At 32.4% G+C, this 21,438-nt stretch overlaps 1 protein-coding gene across 3 annotated transcripts in view; it reads right to left on the bottom strand.

The window, feature by feature from the left end:
• The window catches only part of LOC143045791 (cilia- and flagella-associated protein 337-like), a 73,746-nt gene extending 63,339 nt beyond the window's left edge, over positions 1–10,407 (bottom strand). The window contains exons 1-4 of one of the 3 annotated variants that reach the window (XM_076218549.1): positions 10,272–10,407; positions 8,169–8,592; positions 7,495–7,693; positions 2,285–2,423 (exon numbers count right to left, since the gene is read on the bottom strand). In XM_076218549.1, the coding sequence (XP_076074664.1) occupies positions 2,285–2,395 (111 nt within the window). In that variant the 5' untranslated portion in view covers positions 2,396–2,423; positions 7,495–7,693; positions 8,169–8,592; positions 10,272–10,407. The remainder of the gene's footprint in view (positions 1–2,284; positions 2,424–7,494; positions 7,694–8,168; positions 8,593–10,271) is intronic. The other 2 variants (XM_076218550.1, XM_076218551.1) reach the window with 2 other exon arrangements.
• Between the last annotated feature and the right edge of the window lie 11,031 nt (positions 10,408–21,438).

The raw sequence follows: 21,438 nt of genomic DNA, 5'->3' as shown, positions 1-21,438 counted from the left end.
GGACAGACGGACGGACGGACTGACGGACGGACGGACGGACGGACAACGGTATACCATAATACGTCCCGTCTAAAAGACGACGGGCGTATAAAAATTGGTATCCAACAAATATTAATCAATCCACACTCAGTGTCACAGTATCTTGGGTGCACAGAAATTTTTGCAATGTTTTTATCATTGCAAAAAATTGAAAGGTAACAAGTCTGGCGAAAATAAAAAATGCTTGCATTTTAAATTTTGATAGCATTTTTTGTATGCAGCAGTTTATCTTTATTTTTAAACTAACATAAAATTTGGTACTAAAACTATCTTCAAGAGTTTCGAATAATTTGTGGTACAGTAGTCAGAGATTTATAAAGTTAAAATATATGTGAATGGTCAACTTTGTCTTAATCTTATTGTCAAGCTATGGTGCTGATTTGGGGATCTTTACTGAAAAGACAAAGGTAACATAAAGATTCATACATCTTTTTTATTGCTGAATTGCTGTCTGATGTACACATAAATCATCTTTAGGAAGAATCAATGATGAATGTCTATTATTTTTAACGGACAATACCATATTTACATGGCTGTCATGAAATATAATACAACATTTACCCTTTAGTTTGGTCCACAATTACAATAATGCCGGTAAAAATTAATTTAGAGTAAATGCCCATTTATTTATTTGTTTAATTGATGAGAAATATACTAAACTGACATCTAGTAAATTTAATTCCATTAATCTACTTGTAATCAATAACCGACACCTGAATTACTTGTAATTAACAACAGGTGTTGGTATTTGTAAATCAATTTATCAAGATCAGTTTATGTTAGGCGATTCTTCATCTTCCTTATGAAGTAATGATTGATTTAAGAGCACTTTCATCACAAATTGCTTTAATGAATGGAAGATTAAATCGTAGATTCATTTGAAAGTTTATAATGTATATTTACAAAATTTTAGATTAAATAAGTTTAAAGGGTCAGAAAATGCTTTTTACCTTTTCAATTTTCTTTCACATGGAGGATATAATTTCTTTTTCACTTTAATAGCTGGAGATTAATAGTTTCCCCATGCCTTTTTAAATTTTTCCATTGATATAATATGACCAGGACATATATACTTTCAAAAACTTAAAAACATAATTTGTAAGAACATGTATCTCCTTGCAGGAGATTACTTTATAATAAGAGTCTTGTTTTTTTTTTTTCGTTTTTTTTAATGTGTTTTATATTAAGAACATTCAAACCAAGATGTCTGAATTTTAATTTTTTTCTTTAAATTTATGTGAGAGAAAATCACATTGTAAATTTTTTTGTGAAAACAGAATGTGTATGAGGATATGAATGTCCCCACTCAAGCTTTGCTATTTTCCAAGTTAAATAGGGGCACAACAATTGAACAGTATATGTCTACAACCCAAATTCAAAATCTTTCTACATTTAGTGATTCTTTAAGTATTGTGTTTGAGTTTCATAAATTTGAATGAGACAAACATATGTTAGAGTGCAGAAACAGAAACATTTGCAGTTTTCCAAGTCATAAAGGGGCATTACTCTAGAATGGTAAATGACTCACTTTCAAATTTGACCTCTGTCTGTTAGTTTCAGTTCTCAGCATTGTGTATGAGTTTCATAAAATTTGTACAAGAAAAACTCAAAAGAGTGTGTAAACGGAAAAAATGAAATTTTCAAAGTTGCATAACTCTTGAACTGTAAGTGACCCATGGCCCAAATTTTAACCTGTCTTCAAGTTTTGGATCTCATCATTGTCTTTGAGTTTTGAAAAATTTGCATGAGGCAAATTTAGTTAGAAGAGTGTAGAAACAAAAATTGGACAGATGGACGGGTAACTTTGAATGCTCCTGTTGCCTACAGCGCAGGCATAAAAAAACTTTGTCCAATAAAAACAACACTTGACATTACATTATATCATATAGAATAGTATCTCCATGACCAAAATATCAAAATAAAATATTTGTTTTCACTTTTCCGATACTCAATATTACCATCTGCTCAAAATTTCAAATAGTATAATTCTCAGGGACTTAATTTTGCTGGACCTTATTTCTAGTATGCAAACACTCGAGCTGTATTTTTTAAAGCTATTTTCCTTCCTCAGAAGTAATATAAAATAAGCAGAAATGGTATGATTGCCAATGATACAACTATCCATCAGGACTAAATGACATAGAAGTTAGCAATTAAAGGTCATTGTACAACAATGGACACAACTAGAAAGCATCAATAAGAGTCAAACGTAATACAAATATTGTAACAACGTATTATAACCTACAGATACTAATGGAATAATGATGTTTGCAGCTATCTTCCATCGATCAGATGTCTTCTGCTTGTTCTTTTTATTAAGAAGCTTCTGTATTGGAAAGGAAGATGTATGTTCCATAGTCTATATACACACAATCACTGTTTATCTGAAATTGTAAAAGATTGGATATGAGATGTTTGTATAAGAATTTATTACTAATAGTATGAATGCTTTCTGAAATACAGATTCTTTGAAACATGTCCAAAGATATGTTATGAACCAATTAAACTTAAGGTTAATAAAGTAATCAAATCTAACAAGCTTTTGCTAGATTATTTAGCCACATGCATGAGTATTTTGTTTAATTAAGGAGTACATGAGGCAAAACTTATATACATGTATCTCAATTTATCGGTATATTGAGGTATCCCTGTCCTTGTAAGAACCTTTATAACCTACATCAAATTTTACCCCTCCCCCTGAATCCAACCCTTTTAAAAGCACATTAAATGTTTATTCAAAATCAAAATGATTTTTGGACATTTGGAAACTGCTACTTTAATCTACCCCATTAAAATTTATTGGCTATTTTCTTCCTATTTGTGACATCAGCAATTCACAATTTGAATAAAGGGCTGCGCATGAGCGCATGATACGCCCGTTGCTCTTTTAACTTGTCTTTTATGCTTTAAATGAATTTATATGATCAACTAGAAATATATATACAAATCAAAAGGGATGTTACATTAATATATTCACCAAAGTTTCATAAAATCCCCCTTTTTTAAGTATAAAATTTCATTACTTAAGAAAACGTAAAATCTAAAATTTATAAAAATGGAAAGGGAGCTTATGTCAATAGATTTAAACAATTTATCAAAGTTGCATAAAATTTTGTGAAAGTGATAGTTATTGTCCCAAAATTGGAAAATCCCCCCTTTTTTAAGCATAAAAATTCATAACACGGAAATGTAAAATCTGAAATTTATAAAAATTGAAAGGGAGCTTACATCAATAGATATAAACAATTCACCAAAGTTTCATGGACATCGGTGAAAGCCTTTTTGAGTTATTGTCCGAAGTGTTGAAAATCCCCCTTTTTTTTATGAATAAAGCCCCATAAATCCAAAACTTAAAATCTGAAATTTATAAAAATTGAAAGGGAGCTTACATCAATAGATATAAACAATTCACCAAAGTTTCATGGACATTGGTGAAAGCCTTTTTGAGTTATTGTCCAAAGTGTTGAAAATCCCCCTTTTTTTATGAATAAAGCCCCATAAATCCAAAACTTAAAATCTGAAATTTATAAAAATTGAATGGGAGCTTACATCAATAGATGTAAACAATTCACCAAAGTTTCATGGACATTGGTAAAAGCCTTTTTGAGTTATTGTCCGAAGTGTTGAAAATCCCCCCTTTTTTATGAATAAAGCCCCATAAATCCAAAACTTAAAATCTGAAATTAAAAAAAAACGAAAGGGAGCTTACGTCAATAGATATAAACAATTCACTGAAGTTTCATGGAAATTGGTGAAAGTGTTTTTGAGTTATTGTCCGAAGTGTGGACGACGGACGGACGGACGGACAACGGTATACCATAATACGTCCCGTCTAAAAGACGACGGGCGTATAAAAAGGATTATTTTTGCTCAAGGTTTTGTGTAAGCAAGAAAGTTTGACAACAGATGTGGACAGTTCCTCTGCTGTAAACCTGAAAGTTATGCAAGAAATAATTATTACGGATCCACACAACAAAACATTTAAAAAATTCATGCATTTATCCTTGATGTTTTTAGTGTGGTGAAAAAATTGATTTACCATAAGACATAAGGGCATACAATACATAAATAAATCTCATAATGATTTTTCCTTCAAATTTTGATAAAGAGTCAATGTTGATATGCATTATCAAATTATGCAAAGAAAAGTTTCTTCGTGACTTTTATTTCAATATATTTCATTTTGGAATTTGGATGTCTAAAGTAAAAACAAAACTAGAGGCTCTCAAGAGCCTGTGTTGCTCACCTTGGTCTATGTGCATATTAACAATAAACACAGATAAATTCATGACAAAATTGAGTTTTGGTAATGGTGATGTGTTTGTAGATCTTTCTTTACTGAATATTCTTGTTGCTACAATTATCTCTATCTATAATGAACTTGGCCCAGTAATTACAGTGCAAAATATTTCCTAAAAATTTACAAAAATTAACAAAAAATTATGAAAATTGTTAACAATTGACTATAAAGAGCAATAACTCCTTAAGGGGTCAATTGACAAGTTTGGTCTTGTTGACTTATTTGTAGATCTTATTTTGCTGAACATTATTGCTGTTTACAGTTTATCTCTATCTATAATAATATTCAAGATAATAACCAAAATCTGCAAAATTTCCTTAAAATTACTAATTCGGGGGGCAGCAACCCAACAACCGGTTGTCCGATTCATCTGAAAATTTCAGGGCAGATAGATCTTGACCTGATAATTAATTTTATCCCTTGTCAGATTTGCTCTAAATGCTTTGGTTTTTGAGTTATAAGCCAAAAACTGCATTTTACCCCTATGTTCTATTTTTAGCCATGGCAGCCATCTTGGTTGGTTGGCGGGGTCACGCCACATATTTTTTAAACTAGATACCCCAATGATGATTGTGGCCAAGTTTGGTTAAATTTGGCCCAGTAGTTTCAGAGAAGAAGATTTTTGTAAAAGTTAACGACGACGGACGACGACGGACGACGACGCTGGACGCCGGACACCAAGTGATGGGAAAAGCTCACTTGGCCCTTTGGGCCAGGTGAGCTAATAATATTCAAGATAATAACCAAAATCTGCAAAATTTCCTTAAAATTACTAATTAAGGCAACAACAGGTTGTCCGATTTGTCTGAAAATTTTGGGGCAGATAGATATTGACCTGATAAACAATTTTACATGCAGACTTCTCATACGTTCAGGTATTTCACATCCAATTTTTTATGGAAATATTCTTTATAAAGCACAAAGGTGTCAGTATTCACCTCAAAAACTAACAAAACCTTTGAATAGACTTATTAAGAAGGGATATAGTTACAATACTGTTGTCAGATCATTAAAGATTGCATATTTTGGCGTTAATATTGATTCACTTATAGGGTCTTTGCATCGGAACTAAACACATTTATTCAAAAACCAGTTGTTGGCATGACACGGGTTATGTTCTTCTCATATATGTTATGATGGTATGATACTAAACCCCTAACGGGAAGGATTGTGCCTGATGTTCATATGATGAAATCATAATCTTTCAGTCAGTTTAATTGAAGTCTGGAGCTGGCATGTCAGTTAACTACTAGTAGTCTGTTGTTATTTATGTATTATTGTCATTTTGTTTATTTTCTTTGGTTACATCTTCTGACATCAGACTCGGACTTCCCTTGGACTGAATTTTAATGTGCGTATTGTTATGCGTTTACTTTTCTACATTGGCTAGAGGTATAGGGGGAGGGTTGAGATCTCACAAACATGTTTAACCCCGCCAAATTTTTGCGCCTGTCCCAAGTCAGGAGCCTGTGGCCTTTGTTAGTCTTGTATTATTTTAATTTTAGTTTCTTGTGTACAATTTGGAAATTAGTATGGCGTTCATTATCACTGAACTAGTATATATTTGTTTAGGGGCCAGCTGAAGGACGCCTCCGGGTGCGGGAATTTCTCGCTACATTGAAGACCTGTTGGTGACCTTCTGCTGTTGGTTTGTTGGCCGGATCATTGGACACATTTTTAAAACTAGATACCCCAATAATGATTGTGGCCAAGTTTGGTTAAATTTGGCCTAGTAGTTTCAGAGAAGATTTTTTTTAAAGAATACTAAAATTTCAGAAAAATGGTTAAAAGTTGACTATAAAGGGCAATTACTCCTTAAGGAGTCATTTGACAATTTGATCACATTGACTTATTTGTAGATCTTACTTTGATGAACATTATTGCTGCTAACAGTTTATCTCTATTTATAATAATATTAAAGATAATAACAAAAAACTGCAAAATTTCCTTAAAATTACTAATTCAGGGGCAGCAACCCAACAACGGGTTGCCCGATTTGTCTGAAAATTTCGGGGAAAGATAGGTCTTGACCTAATTAACAATGTTATCCCATGTCAGATTTGCTCTAAGTGCTTTGGTTTCAGAGATGTAAGCCAAAATCTACATTTTACCCCTATGTTCTATTTTTAGCCATGGCGGCCATCTTGGTTGGTTGGCCGGGTCATTGGACACATTTTTCAAACTAGATAACCCAATGATGATTGTGGCCAAGTTTGGTTCAATTTGGCCCAAGTAGTTTCAGAGGAGAAGATTTTTGTAAAAGTTTACAGACGACGGATGCCGGACGACGACGAACGATGGTCGCCAAGTGATGAGAAAAGCTCACTTGACCTTTCAGGTCAGGTGAGCTAAAAATTCAATTTTCAATAAATTTCAGAAAAAATATCACTACTTGCTAACAGGAAGATTTATTTTCACCCAGTTTTTGTCAAAGTGTTCCTTATTTGATAGGTCTCTTTATCCCTAAATCAAAGGCTAAATGTGGTAAGACTGAAGTTGATGTATGTTATATCTTAATGTTTTACCTTATTTTAAGAATTGTGTGTTGATATAACACAAATCAATGATTGTTTCTGTTAAATTGCAGACTTCTTACAATTTTAAGAGCTTGATATATTGTACAGACTGAATGTGGCCATATAATGTCTGTTGGCCATTTTTGTTGTTGGGTTGCTGTCTCAATCATATTTACCCAATATATCCATTAGATTCTATAGATGTTGTTAAATACTTTGTATGATAATCTATGAGTTAATTAGTCATTCAATGCAAAATTCTAGGGTTATTCCAGTAAAAAATGTACAGCAGGATTGAAAGCCACATGTTGAATAAAAAGGGTGTAAGCATATATACAATTTTTAGAATAAAAGGAATAATGAATGTGATATCCCTTAACAGAAGAACCCTGATTGCATGTGCTTTTCTTTAAGACTGACAACACCAAATTTTAAAGAGGATGTAGGCAATAACATTTTTTTACAGCCTTTAATAACAGTAAATCAATATAAAATGTAAATAATGCAGGCTAACTATACCGTCAAATTAATGTAAATAACATAACAAAAAATTAAAATAAATTATGGAAAAATAAAATGAAAAAAATGTATGTGAACAAACAAAACAGTGAAAGTTTCTTATATATACAATGTACTTACATATTTCAGCTTTTATATGATTTCTTCACTATAGTATGACTGTGGATAAAAAAAATCAGTTAATTTTTTTTCTCCCAACATACTATCTATTCCCTGTCCACGTTCTGAATTTTTTTACAAGTTCTTCCAATTTATACGTCTTCTTTCAGATTTTATCCCTGAACTGTATCTCCCATTTACCATAATAAGTAAGTAGTAACTATAAAATATAAATATGTAGTTAACTCCAGCTTTGACACTTTTAACTTTAAATGTCCTTAATCCCTCTATTAAAGTAGCATCTACTCTTAACTATTGGATAAACAAGTCCAACAATTGCTCATATTGTATCAGATACTATTCAGTCAACACTAATTCTATTTTTGTATCATTTTTAACTAATTTGTGTATTGAAAACTTAGATTTCATTTTCAAATAAACACTTTAATTTATCAATAAAAGTTGAAATATTATGGCAACAGTTTGTATACTACTTAAATAACAAAACATTTTTCAAACTTTATAGAATTTTTTATGTTTTCACTTTAACTGGTAGAACTAATGATCAGTTTAAAAGCTTTTCATCCTCTTCTAGTTTTTAAATTGTAATTAAGTTTTTTAAATTTTTCTTGAGTCTGTCAATAATTGTGATAAATTACATCTAATGTATTTAAAGAAATGGAGTGATAACTTACAGTAAAACCACCTTCATTTATAGCTACTACCACTGACGGTCAATGTTTTAATTTTGACAGAGGTTTCAATGTTATTCTCCCTGCTACAAACATTTCCAGCTTCTGCCATGATTCCTGGGGTATTAGTGTTCTACTCCCTGCTACAATCATTGTCAGTGCCTTTTCTTACATTGTGTAGAGTTTTAATGTTCTAGTCCCTGCTTCAAACATTTCCAGTGCCTATTCTAATGTTCCCTGAAGTTTCAATATTCTACATCTTGTTACAATTACCATGCCAGTCCCTGTTCTAATGTTCCCTGAAGTTACAATGTTCTACTCCCTGCTGTACTGTTAAAAGGAAGTACCGTCATTAAAGATGACTGGTGTCACCTAGATTTCACACCCAACATAAATTTAGGTAGCGCTAAATTTATTTTCTGCTGCCCTGATAATAATTATTGAAATTGAAAAAGTGAGAAATGACTGTTGGTCATTGGTGTTGAAATAGTGAGAAATGTGTTGGAAACTCTCTGTGACAAACATTTTCTGTGCCAAATTAAGCAAGGGGTGATCTTCATTTATACTATTTCTAAAATTCTTCAACAGTTGAGTACCCTTTTTTTTTTTATCAAAAACGCTAAGGCACCATATGTGTTTTATAGTTTTATCTACACCAAGATGTTGATAATTCAGAATTTGACAATTTTATCAAAGCATCTTTTATAGTGAAAAGACAGGACTCAAACATGCTACCATTGTCGCCTATGTAAATAATTACTCCATTTAAACCTCTAACGCAAAGTTACAATATTTGTCTCCCTTGATATCTCATCATACCTTATTTTAACACAAATATACAATATGTATGTACTATAATAAACTAATCATAGATACCAGGACTAAATTTAGTATATACGCCAGACGCGCGTTTCGTCTACAAAAGACTCATCAGTGACGCCCGAATCCTAAAGAGTTAAAAAGGCCAAATAAAGTACGAAGTTGAAGAGCATTGAGAACCAAAATTCCTAAAAGTTTTGCCAAACACAGCTAAGGTAATCTAATATGCCTGAGGAAGAAAAGCCTTAGTATTTCAAAAAATTCAAAAATTTGTAAACAGTTAATTTATAAATATAACCATATCAATGACAATTCATGTCAGCACAATAAGTGCTAACTACTGGGCTTGTGATACCCTCGGGGAAATAAATCTCCACCAGCAGTGGCATCGACCCAGTGGTTGTAAATAAACTCATCATAGATACCAGAACTAAATTTAGTATATACGCCAGACGCGGTTGTTGTTTTTAGAGGTTTTACTATATTTTATCTTACTAAGTATACAATTTTATTTTTGCTTACAGTTATCTACCATTTATTGCTATCATTACTATAACATTTTTTTATAAAAAAGATGTGGTATGATTGCCAATGAGACAACTCTCCACAAGAGACGAATTGACACAGAAATTAACAACTATAGGTCATTATACGGCCTTCAATAATGAGCAAAGCTGCATAGTCAGCTATCAAAGGCCCGGAAATGACAAGATACCGGTAAAACAATCCAAACAAGAAAACTAACAGCCTTAATCTTGCACAAAAAATGAACAAAAACAAGTAAGTAACATATAAATAAACAACAACCACTGAAATACAGGCTCCTGACTTGGGACAGGCACATAAATTGTACATACAGAATGTGGCGCGGTTAAACATGTTGGCGGGGTTAAACACGTTAGCGGGATCCCAACCCTCCCCTAACCTGGGAAATTTGTGTAACAGTACAACATAAGATATTTCTGATATTAAAATTGTTATTTTTTCAAAACCAACCTTCCACAATTTTTTTTTTGCTGAAAATGGATCACACACATATTTTTCAAATGTAATATGCTACCCATTGTTTGTGACAAAGGTTAAGTTATGAAATTCCATACACCAAATATAGTTGTACTTCTGTTTATAGTATGATAGAAACTGACCAAACCACAAAAAACTTAACAGACCTATGAACCAGTAAAGTGATGTCGAGGTCAGATAATACATGCCAGACAGACTTTTAAACTCATTCCAGGCACTAAATATAGTTAACTTGTTGCTTAAGCATTTGAGAAATTTACTAACCTACAGCTTAATCGTGATCATCAAAGGATGATAATGAGTTCAAGGTGAAATGATTCCTACCAGACAGACATGTTCACTATGCACATCTTGCAATCATTTCAGACACCAAATATAGCTGGCATATTGCTTAAGTTATCTGAAAAACAAATGAAAACACATATACTTTAAATTACTTTATGAACTATGAAAATAAGGTCAAAGTATGGTGAAACCAACCAGATTGGCATGTTGACTTTTCAATTATTCCATATACACCAAATGCTCATTATATGATTGATTGTTGTTGTTTTAATGCCATTTTATAGGCTATTTCATGGCTGCCAGTTTATATAGGTGGAGGAAGCCAGATTCCCCAGAGAAAACCATCCATCTTTGCTTTGAAAACTGGCAATCCTCGTCAATGAAGATTGGGGTAAAGTGCACCCACACAGGCGGGGTTTGAACTTGAAAACCTAAGTGTTGACTTGCTAGTGATTACAGTAGAACTACTTAGACCACTTGGCCACCAAGGCCCCTCGCATATTATATGAGTAATGAACCTTATCATGCAATTTGAACCTTCTAACTGATCCTTTAAATAAGGTTGAGGTCAGTTGAACTCTTACATACAATTTTTTTGTAGCCCTTTTCAAGAACCCTATATACCAATCAAAGGTATCCTATTATTCAAAAATATATTTTTGAAACAGTCACAAAAACTTTGTAACATAATGCATCTGTATGAAGCATCCAGCAAATATTAAGTTGTATACCAGGCCTCTACAATAACTTTTTTTTCAACTTGTCCAGTAGGACAAGTACATACCAGTCAGGGGACTTACTGAAATAAGTGATTTTTAAATCACTTATTTGAGTAGCAAATTCGAGGTTTTGTCACAAATTGGAATTTTGTAGTTTTTTCAAAATTTTAAACACATAGGTTTAAATAATATCTTTTTATTAGTAAAATTTTTAAAAAAATAAACTTTTTGCTTCTTTTAAGTAGCAAGGTTTATGACTTTGATGCTATCATCATTCTATTCTAAAATTCTATTTTAGTTGAAAAAATGCTATAATAATGGCTTTACATAATGAACTGATACTTTTTTAAAAGATTTTTCCCAGCAGTGGGGGTATTTTTCCTGTGAAGTTCAAGGTTTCATCTTTCAGATTATGTACAACTGTAATAAAATTCTACTGTTCGCAATAAAAATTTCACTGTTCGGGGGTGTTGAAATTAGTGGGGGTTATTAAAAGAATGATACTTAAAGAAGTGATTTTTGGGAAGGAAATTGAGGTCTGATACTTAAACAAGTGATTTTTATGTCATTATCCTAGATTCAGTACAAGGTCATCACCTGAAATGACCTGGTCATCCTAGACAACACAGATGTTGGTTCTGATAAGTTTAGAAACATAATTAGTCCCTGGGTCATTAGTATTCTATATTTAATAGGTACTTATATGTTATATAAGTTAGGTTTATACATAGTTTGATTTTAATTACTCAGTAGTCATTATTTTAGGATTTTCCCAGGATGTGTATTTTCTTTGCTGTTGAGATGAAACAGATTTATTATCATATGTCAATCAGTTAGATGTGAAGTTTATCACATGTTCTTAGCAGGAGGTCTAATTACATCAGTTCCAATACAAATATACATGTCTTGTTAATTAGTGACCACTTGTGGCATTTGGCTTCCTTTGTCCTTTGTTTCTTGATACATTAATCTGGGTGCAGTTTTAACTCCTCCCACTTAGGAGTATCCCATTAAGAAGTTGTGTATTAAAAACCTGTGTATGCTGCCTTGAGTATTCATTTATTTAAATGCAGATTAAGCAGTTATAAGAATAATATTGGCTCTAATAGTGTTTTAGCTAAAAACTTGCCTCCCACCGACCCCTCCTTTCGCCTTCAATATTGCCATGACAGGGGAATCAATCTCAGCACGGTTTATAGATTTCATTTATGAAATTTTATCACTGGTTGTTTCAAAAATTTCACTCATCCCCCAAGAATTTCTGGGGATAAACTGTCAAATTTCATACAAATTCATTCCAACACCAATTCAACATCAACACTACTAGGCTTCCTCATAGCCTCCTTATAGGCTTCCTCATTGTCTCATTATAGGCTTCCTCATAGCCTCATAGGCATGATAGCCTCTAGGAATGATAGCCTCATAGGCTTCCTGATAGCCTCATGCATTTATTTTGAACCATCGTTCCAATTGGATTGGTGTGATGTCAAGCCAGGGGTCTATACTTTGCTACTTTCAGTATGCACATAGCTAGGCTCTTGGTTTAGGCATGGAGCAAAAAATTAAATTTTTTAGCTGAGTAGTTTCCCCAAGGGCCAAATTATAATTGTGATGTATATATATAAAATAAAAGTTGTAATTAAATTATGATTTATGTTTAATTCAAACATGGATACCAATGGCATTGCTACACAGTATTTCCCAGGAGTTTATTTACAAGATAGGTTATAGCAGGAAAAATTAGGTCGATAATAATGTGAGCACTAAATCCTTAATTTTACATATCATGAGTTCAAATGGTGTGTTCTGAAAGAAATCAGGGGTAATTAAATTATTTAAATTACTATGAACTCATTATGTGTGACTTTGAGGATTTTGTTCACTGACACATTTATTAGCGAAATTGAAATATAGGGCAGAAAGTTGCATCAGGATGGTTTAATTGTCAGGTCAAAGAATTTGCAAAAGATATGAGGTTTGATGTTTGCTCAGGTGTTAACACACATTTCCCTATTACATAACAGATTACCAAAGAAAAGATACAGTATAAATAACAGACAATTAAAATAAGATTAGAACAGCATCACATCAAACAGAAATAGATTTACCCGAAAAATATTTACAAAGAATCAGAACACAATGCAAACATGGAACAAATGACAATTAAACATATTCAGGATCATTTCTGAGAATTTTGTATAAAAGCTAAAATAAAATTAAATCACTTCTTCTAGTGATTAATTTGTACTACTTAAATAGGTGATTATTAAAGAAAGACAACTCTAACTTCCAACCTTTATGGAAATAATGTTACTTGAATCAGTGATTTAGAAAATCACTTATTTAAGTAAGTCCCCTGACTGCATACCAAAACTTACTTGTCCGAATGAAATTGTTACTTGTCCAAATTTTTTTTTTTACTAAAAATAACCTTTTTACATCTTACATTGTCTTAAGTTGGTTAAAGGAACAAAACAAATTTAAACAATAGAACAGAATATGATGTTTTTCTTTTGAAATACTTTTCAAAAATATGAGTCAAGTACAACTGAATCTAGTCATGTCACAGGACTTAGGTTCATCAATGCTAGTCTCATCAGACTCTGCACATGAGGCACCATCTGATAGGACTGTTTACTCATTTGACATTTGTATCCTATATTTTTCTAAGTTGAAAAAAGTGTATTCCAATACAATCAATAAAAAGAAGATAAGCCAAGGTCTGATTGTCAATGAGACAACTCGCAGCAAGAGACCAAATGACACAGAAATTTACAACTATAGGTCACTATATTTGCAAGTATTGTTTTTTTCTACTTATGATCAAATATGATTTTGTGAATTTTATGGTAAATAAAAAAAAATTGTGAAAAAATTACTGGTATGGTATGTATTATAAGGAACAGAATAAGGTAGCAAAATGAGGTACTGATTTATTTTGGTCCCGAAATGTCTCCTGCCTTGCCAAACTGTCTATCGATCATGTCTACTAAATATGTCTCCTACGGTGCCAAACTGTCTATTAAACTTGGAGCTAAACCTGTCAAGGTGAACTGTCCTGATCTGTTAGACTGGTTTCCAGAATACTTTTTTAGTATACCTTTTACCTTTTAAAATGTACCTGACAAAAAACCAGTTAAAAATTATCGATTGCAAGTAGGAAAAGAAGAAGAAACGGTTTTGCATTTGAATAAACAGAATACAGACACATATCAAATTAATATTTGTTTTCTTGTTTTTTTGTTTATAATTACTTTGTTCATTAAAGTTGGATTATTAAAATTTAATTTCTGCAAAATAATTGAACTTGTCCCAACGGACAAGCTTGATACAGATTTTACTTGTCCGACCTTTTTTCCCTCTGGTACCGGACAATCGGACAAGCATTATTGTCGAGGCCTGTATACAAAAAGTTAACATAACTAGCACTGCTGCCAGATTGTCTCAAATTCTGCTTTTCGTTGCAGGCTGGACTCTGATATGACAATCTTAAATCTTTCACAAATCTAACATTTAGCAGACTTAATCATTCTTAAATTGAATTTAAAACATTATCCAGGTTTAGCTTGTAGTTTTAAAATCGTATGATCCATTTAATTTTGACATTGTCAAAACTTTATTTTTTATAACGTAATTGTGTGACATTTTGCACTTTTATAGACAAATATCCTGCAAAATAAATGCACATTTGTTTTACTACAATGTATGCTGGTTAAGTTTTATTATTTAAAAAATAAGTGGCAGAAAAAATTTCATGGTCTAAGCAGTAGTTGTAAAAAAGGGAATCAACAAGCAATAGTATAAAGCATAATACAAAAGTAATAAGTTACTACAAATAAATAAAATTGAGAATGGAAATGAGGAATGTGTCTAAGAGACCATGCATTTTCTACAAAAAAAAACAAAAAAAAAGTATTTAATTAGTCTAAACTCTGTGCGATTTTATTGGTTGGCTATTTTAATCCAGCAAAAGCTTTTTCAATATCTGAAAATTATACAACAGAAGTGTTTTATCAAAGATAGATAACTCATTTATTTTTCTTGCTTGTGTGGATTGAATGTCACCTTTTCATTTACAAAATAGTCTGTTTCTCTTTAGAACAGTTTCTGAAAATAAACAAAATCCATAAGTGAATTCAAATTTTCAATAGTTCATTGTTTAATCATTGTTTGATCATGTCAACAACAATATTCACAAAAAATTGTAATTTGAAGACATACATTTCAAGTATTTAATTTGGTTTTGTAAAATACTTTACAAATGTAACATTTTTTTATTGCAATAAAAAAATGTAATATAGAACTTAAACTTTTTAATAACCATGATAACTAAATAATTTAATTAGAATTAGTTAAAAGTCATGAAAGAGCGTGTATCACTCAGACACCTTGGTCTATGTAAATGTTAAATAAAGGACACACATGATTTACAATTATCTATTTTTATAATGACTTTTGCCCAGAAGTTTCAGAGGAAAAGATTTTTGTATAAGTTAACAAAACTTGTGAGAAAATTGTGAAAAATTGACTTGAAAGGGCAATAACTCTTTATGGTGAAAATAGACAATTTTGGTCATGTTTGACTCATTTGTAGATCTTACTTTGCTAAACAATTTTGCTATTTACAGTTTACCTCTATCTATTATAATATTCAAGATAATATAAACCAAAAAGTGCAAGATTTCCTTGAAATTACCAAATCATGGGCAGCACCACAACAACTGTTTGGTGCATCTGAAAATTTCATGACAGATAGATCTTGACCAGATGCACATTTCATCAAACTGCTAAAAATGCTTTATTTTTATTTTCAGAGATGTAAGCCAAAAACTGCATTATATCCCCATTTTTCAATTATTAGGAAAGGCGACATCTTGGTTAATGGGCAGATTGGATACATTATTTAAACTAGATAACCTTAAGTGCTTAAGGATGATTAAGGCCAATTTTGGTTTTATTTGGCCCAGTAATTTCAGAGAAGAAGATTTTTGAAAAAGTGAACAGACGACGACGGACACCAAGAATGATAAAAAAAAAAGCTCACTTGGCCCTTTTGGGTCAGGTTAGCTAACAAGAGGCTCTCAAGAGCCTGAATCGCTCACCTTAAATTTTTTGCTTAAATCTTCCATGAATGATTATTTTGGGTTTTCAATTTATATAAATGGTTCTTCGATTCTGTCATATCTTCTTCAAAAGCAAAAACAAGAGTGGACACACTGAAATGTCTCGTTTGTCTCGTGTTCATAATATAATTTATGATGAAAGTATAAAAAACATTGTATACCCCAAGCATTACATTATTGCTGTTTACAGTTTATCTACATCTATAATAATATTCAAGATAATAACCAAAAACAGCAAAATTTCCTTAAAATTACCAATTCAGGGGCGGCAACCCAACAACGGGTTGTCCAATTCATCTGAAAATTTCAGGGCAGATAGATCTTGACCTGATAAACAATTTTACCCCGTCAGATTTGCTCTAAATGCTTTGGTTTGTGAGTTATAAGCTAAAAACTGCATTTTACCCCTATGTTCTATTTTTAGCCATGGCAGCCATCTTGGTTGGTAAGTCGGGTCACCGGACACAATTTTTAAACTAGATACCCTAATAATGATTTTGGCCATGTTTGGTTAAATTTGGCCCAGTAGTTTCAGAGGAGAAGATTTTTGTAAAAGATAACTAAGATTTACGGAAAATGGTTAAAAATTGACTATAAAGGGCCATAACTCCTAAAGGGGTCAACTGACCAAGTCGATCATGTTGATTTATTTGTAAATCCTACTTTGCTGAACATTTTTGCTGTTTACAGTTTATCTCTATCTATAATAATATTCATGATAACAACCAAAAACAGCAAAATTTCCTTAAAATTACCAATTCAGGGGCAGCAACCTAACAACGGGTTGTCCGATTCATCTGAAAATTTCAGGGCAGATAGATCTTGACCTGATAAACAGTTTTACTCCCTGTCAGATTTGCTCTAAATGCTTTGGTTTTTGAGTTATAAGCTAAAAACTGCATTTTACCCCTATGTTCTATTTTTAGCCATGGCGGCCATGTTTTTTGATGAAATGGGAATTAAAACACAAACTTTATTCTAGATACCCTAGGAATCAATCAGATGAAGTTTGGTTTGAATTGGTTCAGTAGTTTCAGAGGAGAAGATCTTTGAAATAGTTTACGACGACGACGACAGACGGACGACGGACGACGGACGACGACGACGGACGACGACGGACGCCAAGTGATGGCAAAAGCTCACATTTCCTTTTGGAAAGGTGAGCTAAAAATGATATGTATCTACATGTATGATCTGTTAATGTTTATCCTCTTAATAATGCTTTGACCGCTTCATTTCATGAAATAACTATTTTTGATATAAGGTTGCCTGGTGAGCTTATAATTTCTAGTGCACATATGTAAACAGTGGCTTTAACATAATATTTCCTCAGGTCAATATAAAATTTCTTCGGTAGCTAAAGATATCAGAACAAAACTTTAACCCCGCCACATTATTTATGTATGTGCCTGTCCCAAGTCAGGAGCCTGTAATTCAGTGGTTGTCGTTTGTTTATGTGTTACATATTTGTTTTTCGTTCATTTTTTTACATAAATAAGGTCGATAGTTTTCTCGTTTGAATTGTTTTACATTGTCTTATCGGGGCCTTTTATAGCTCACTATGCGGTATGGGCTTTGCTCATTGTTGAAGGCCGTACGGTGACCTATAGTTTTTAATGTCTGTATCATTTTGGTCTTTTGTGGATAGTTGTCTCATTGGCAATCATACCACATCTTCTTTTTTATATTAGGATATATCCATATTTTATCTTTGGTTTCTATGTCAATGCTTGTATGGCTTTTTGATATAAAAAGTTTGTGACATGTGTAAGCTACAATTATTCTTTACAACCTTTAAACCTGCTGTAATTATTTGCACCTGTCCTAAGACAGGAAGCTGATGTTCAGTAGTTGTTGTTTGTTGATGGAGTTCATAAGTGTTTCTCATTTTCTATATAGATAAGACAGTTGGTTTTTCCATTTGAATGGATTACACTTATTATTTTGGGGGCTCTTTTAAGCTTGCTGTTTTTAGTGAGCCAGGGCTCTGTGTTGAAGACCGTACTTTGATCTACAATGGTTTACTTTTAATATGAGGCAGGCATAACCTGTGAATGGGGACGAAGTCTATGATTTTTTTTATAAATCAAACATGTTAAAAAGAGAAACGGAAATACTGTAAGGTTTCCGATTTTGGTTCTGTTATTAGATATTTAGTTGTGACGTTATGATGTCATATTCAATGTAAACAAAGAACGTAACGTTTCCAATTTTGGTACTGTTGTAAGGGATTTTAGTTGTGGCGTTATTTAAGTTATGACATCATATTTAATGTAAACAAAGAAACGCTGTCATCAGGTAACATTTTTTTTTTATAACAAACAATTTTTAAAAATGAATTAGTATTGAGTTCCTTTCTTAGATAAATATACATTTTATTCAGTCTCATGCAAACAAGACCAGAAACGGAAGTAGATTTCTGCGCAGATCCGGATATTCAAAAACGCGATAAAAAAAAAATTGAACGATTTTGAGTTCATTAGTACAATGAAAATATCGGGAAAATTTTCCCGATTTTTTTTTTTTTTTTTTTTATTGAATTTTCTGTTATTGGGGGCTTCGTCCCCATATAAATTGTGACTTGGATGGAGAGTTGTCTCAATGGCACTCATAGTACACATCTTTTTATATCTACACACTGAAATGTCTCACTAGCTTTGCTGTACAGTGAATTTATATTGAAAGCCTTAAAAGTCAAAAAGGTTTACCTAAAAGTATTACATGTAAAATTCACATTGTTAATGATCTATGAGAAATAGGTCAAGGTCAGATAAATCCTGACTGAAAAACATATATAAACCCTTACAACTGTTTTAAACACCAAATATATCTGACCTATCACTACTAGTATTTGAAAAACAGACCAAAACACAAACACTTAACATTGATCCATGCATGAACCATGAAAAAATGCATGAGGTCAAGGTCAGATGAAACCCCTCCAGACTCAGCCTGATATGTACCAATTACTGCCATTCCATACACTAGTCACTATCTAGACCTACAGCTTAAAGTTTTTGAGAAACCGACCAAATCATGTGTCAAGCATCTATACAACGAGAAAGTTTTCTCTGTATTCCTGTTTACTGATGTCTTTCTTTTCGTCCCTCCGACTATTTTTGTCAAATTCCCCGCTAAATTATCTACCCTTAACTTCGGAGCGCCATCAATCTTCAATGACAACTTCCTGTTACACAAAATATGGATTTGTAGTGATTTCTGAAAACAAAACCAAGCTGCAAACAAGCTTTGTCACAGTAATTCATTTAGTTATACAAAAACTGACCAATCTAAACTTTACTCATGTTACAAAGTTAATCTTGTAGCAAAACCCTTAGGTGGACACAAGTGAAGTTTTAAATACTAGGTTTGGGATCCCCTAGGTTTGTGCCATAAAATTGTGGCTGACAAATTATTTCACATACATATGTCATATGTAAATTTTGGTTATTGAAAACTGATGCACTTGCTCCAATTCTTGTGTTCTTGCTTTGTTTTGTATATTCAAATATTAAATCAAATCTCAGGTGTAGAGCTCTGAGTGAAACCAAGGAATTGTATATGAAAAAACAAATGTTTAATTTTTTAATGAAAGTTTTGTACCCGTGATACCTCCTTAACCCTTTCCTCCATAATGACGCCTTTTGAGGCCACCCCCTTTACTCCATAATGACGCCTGTGTAGTACCTCAGTTGAAATGCTTTGACTACAAAATGTCTGCATCTGTCTTAAAAAAAAATGTATCCAATATGAAAAGGAGATTCATGAGAATTATCTGACTTGAATTTCATTGATGAAATATTAGTTTTCATAATGCATTAACACTTTAAACCTGATGATTTTTTTTAACTGAAAAAAATCCTATGCGAATCAAGTATATTAAAAAAAAAAATCCATGGAGGAAAGGGTTAAATATACAATTCCTTGGTGAAACTTAAAAATGGGAGCTGCTATTAACATGATTAATTGTCTTCATCTTGTACAGTGAATCTAAGGCTGGTCAACCTAGTTTCAGAATTGTGGCTCTAATGATTCTCTACTGCTTCTTTCAATATTTTGTGTCAATTTGCAGACCTTGTCGAAAAAATATCGCAAGGACCAAGAGTGATAATTCCTCAACAGTTTAATCTTAGGCAGTGGCTATTTTGTTTGCTCCAGCAAAATAGCCTCTTAGGTGCTATTTTACAGGCTCCGGCAAAATAGCATAGCCTCCCTGGCGCTATTTTGCCGACCACAGCAAAATAGCAATTTGTAGAGTTTTACTATTTTGCCCGTCTTATTTCTGATTTTAATCAAGACTATATATATGAAATATTTTTTAAGCAGAAATGATATATGTGGCCAGATGTCAATAACCTTTTTGTTCGCCTTGCCTACCTAGTCATTCAATTTTGGTGAACTGCACTCATTAAATTATATGTACATACGTTTATTTCTGTTAAACATTGAAAAAAAATGGAAAACAATAAATTTGTTATCAAACAAACTTATATTTGACTGATAATGTGAAGCGCTACAGACGATTTTTTGAGTACAATGTACTTTGAAACGTGAAATAATAATCTTTAGTCTATGGTGCAATAAAATATAAGATTGATAAAAAAAAATATTGTACACACGATGCATAAAATCTAGCTATTGACAGCATTTATTCTATGAGTGTTGAATGCTGAAATGTATATATCTGCAAATTTTGCAAAAGTGATGCAGACGCAAAAAGTAACAAGTGTTATGTTTAGTTCATGTCTGCAGTGGCACTGAGCAACTTTCTGGTGCCAGACTCAAAAGAAATTCACCAAAAAGCAATCTACTGGTTTTGTTACGCTCGTAAAGCAGTTTGATGTTGTTAGGTGTTATTTTTTATTCAAAACTAAAAGGATATTTTTATTTAATCAATAATCCCTTGATCAACAAATTGGCTTGATTGATTGGTGTTGAACTCCACTTTCAGCACTATTGTGATATTTTGTGGTTTTTATTGGGGGGGAGGGGGGGGTGCTCAGAGAGAACTACTGACCTTCAGAAGGAAAACTGACAATCCTTGCCAAATTGACTAGAGTAATAAATAATCAAGACAAGGATTAGTTGCATTATTTAATCATTTTTCAGCAAAAAATAATAGTCTATCCAAAATATTTGGAATAGTTGCAAGACTTGCAGTATAAGGAAAATACTACTGCATCCCAAAATATATATTGGTTTCTTTCTGTATGATAAATTGCTTATTTACTGACTATTCAGACAATAGCATGTGTATTGCCGCCCCTCTCCCACTATTAGTAATGGCATTCAAATAGAGTTAAA

Source organism: Mytilus galloprovincialis, chromosome 9 (genome assembly GCF_965363235.1).
Source record: "Mytilus galloprovincialis chromosome 9, xbMytGall1.hap1.1, whole genome shotgun sequence".
Lineage (NCBI taxonomy): Eukaryota > Metazoa > Mollusca > Bivalvia > Mytilida > Mytilidae > Mytilus > Mytilus galloprovincialis.
This window is presented reverse-complemented; position numbering and strand designations above follow the sequence as displayed.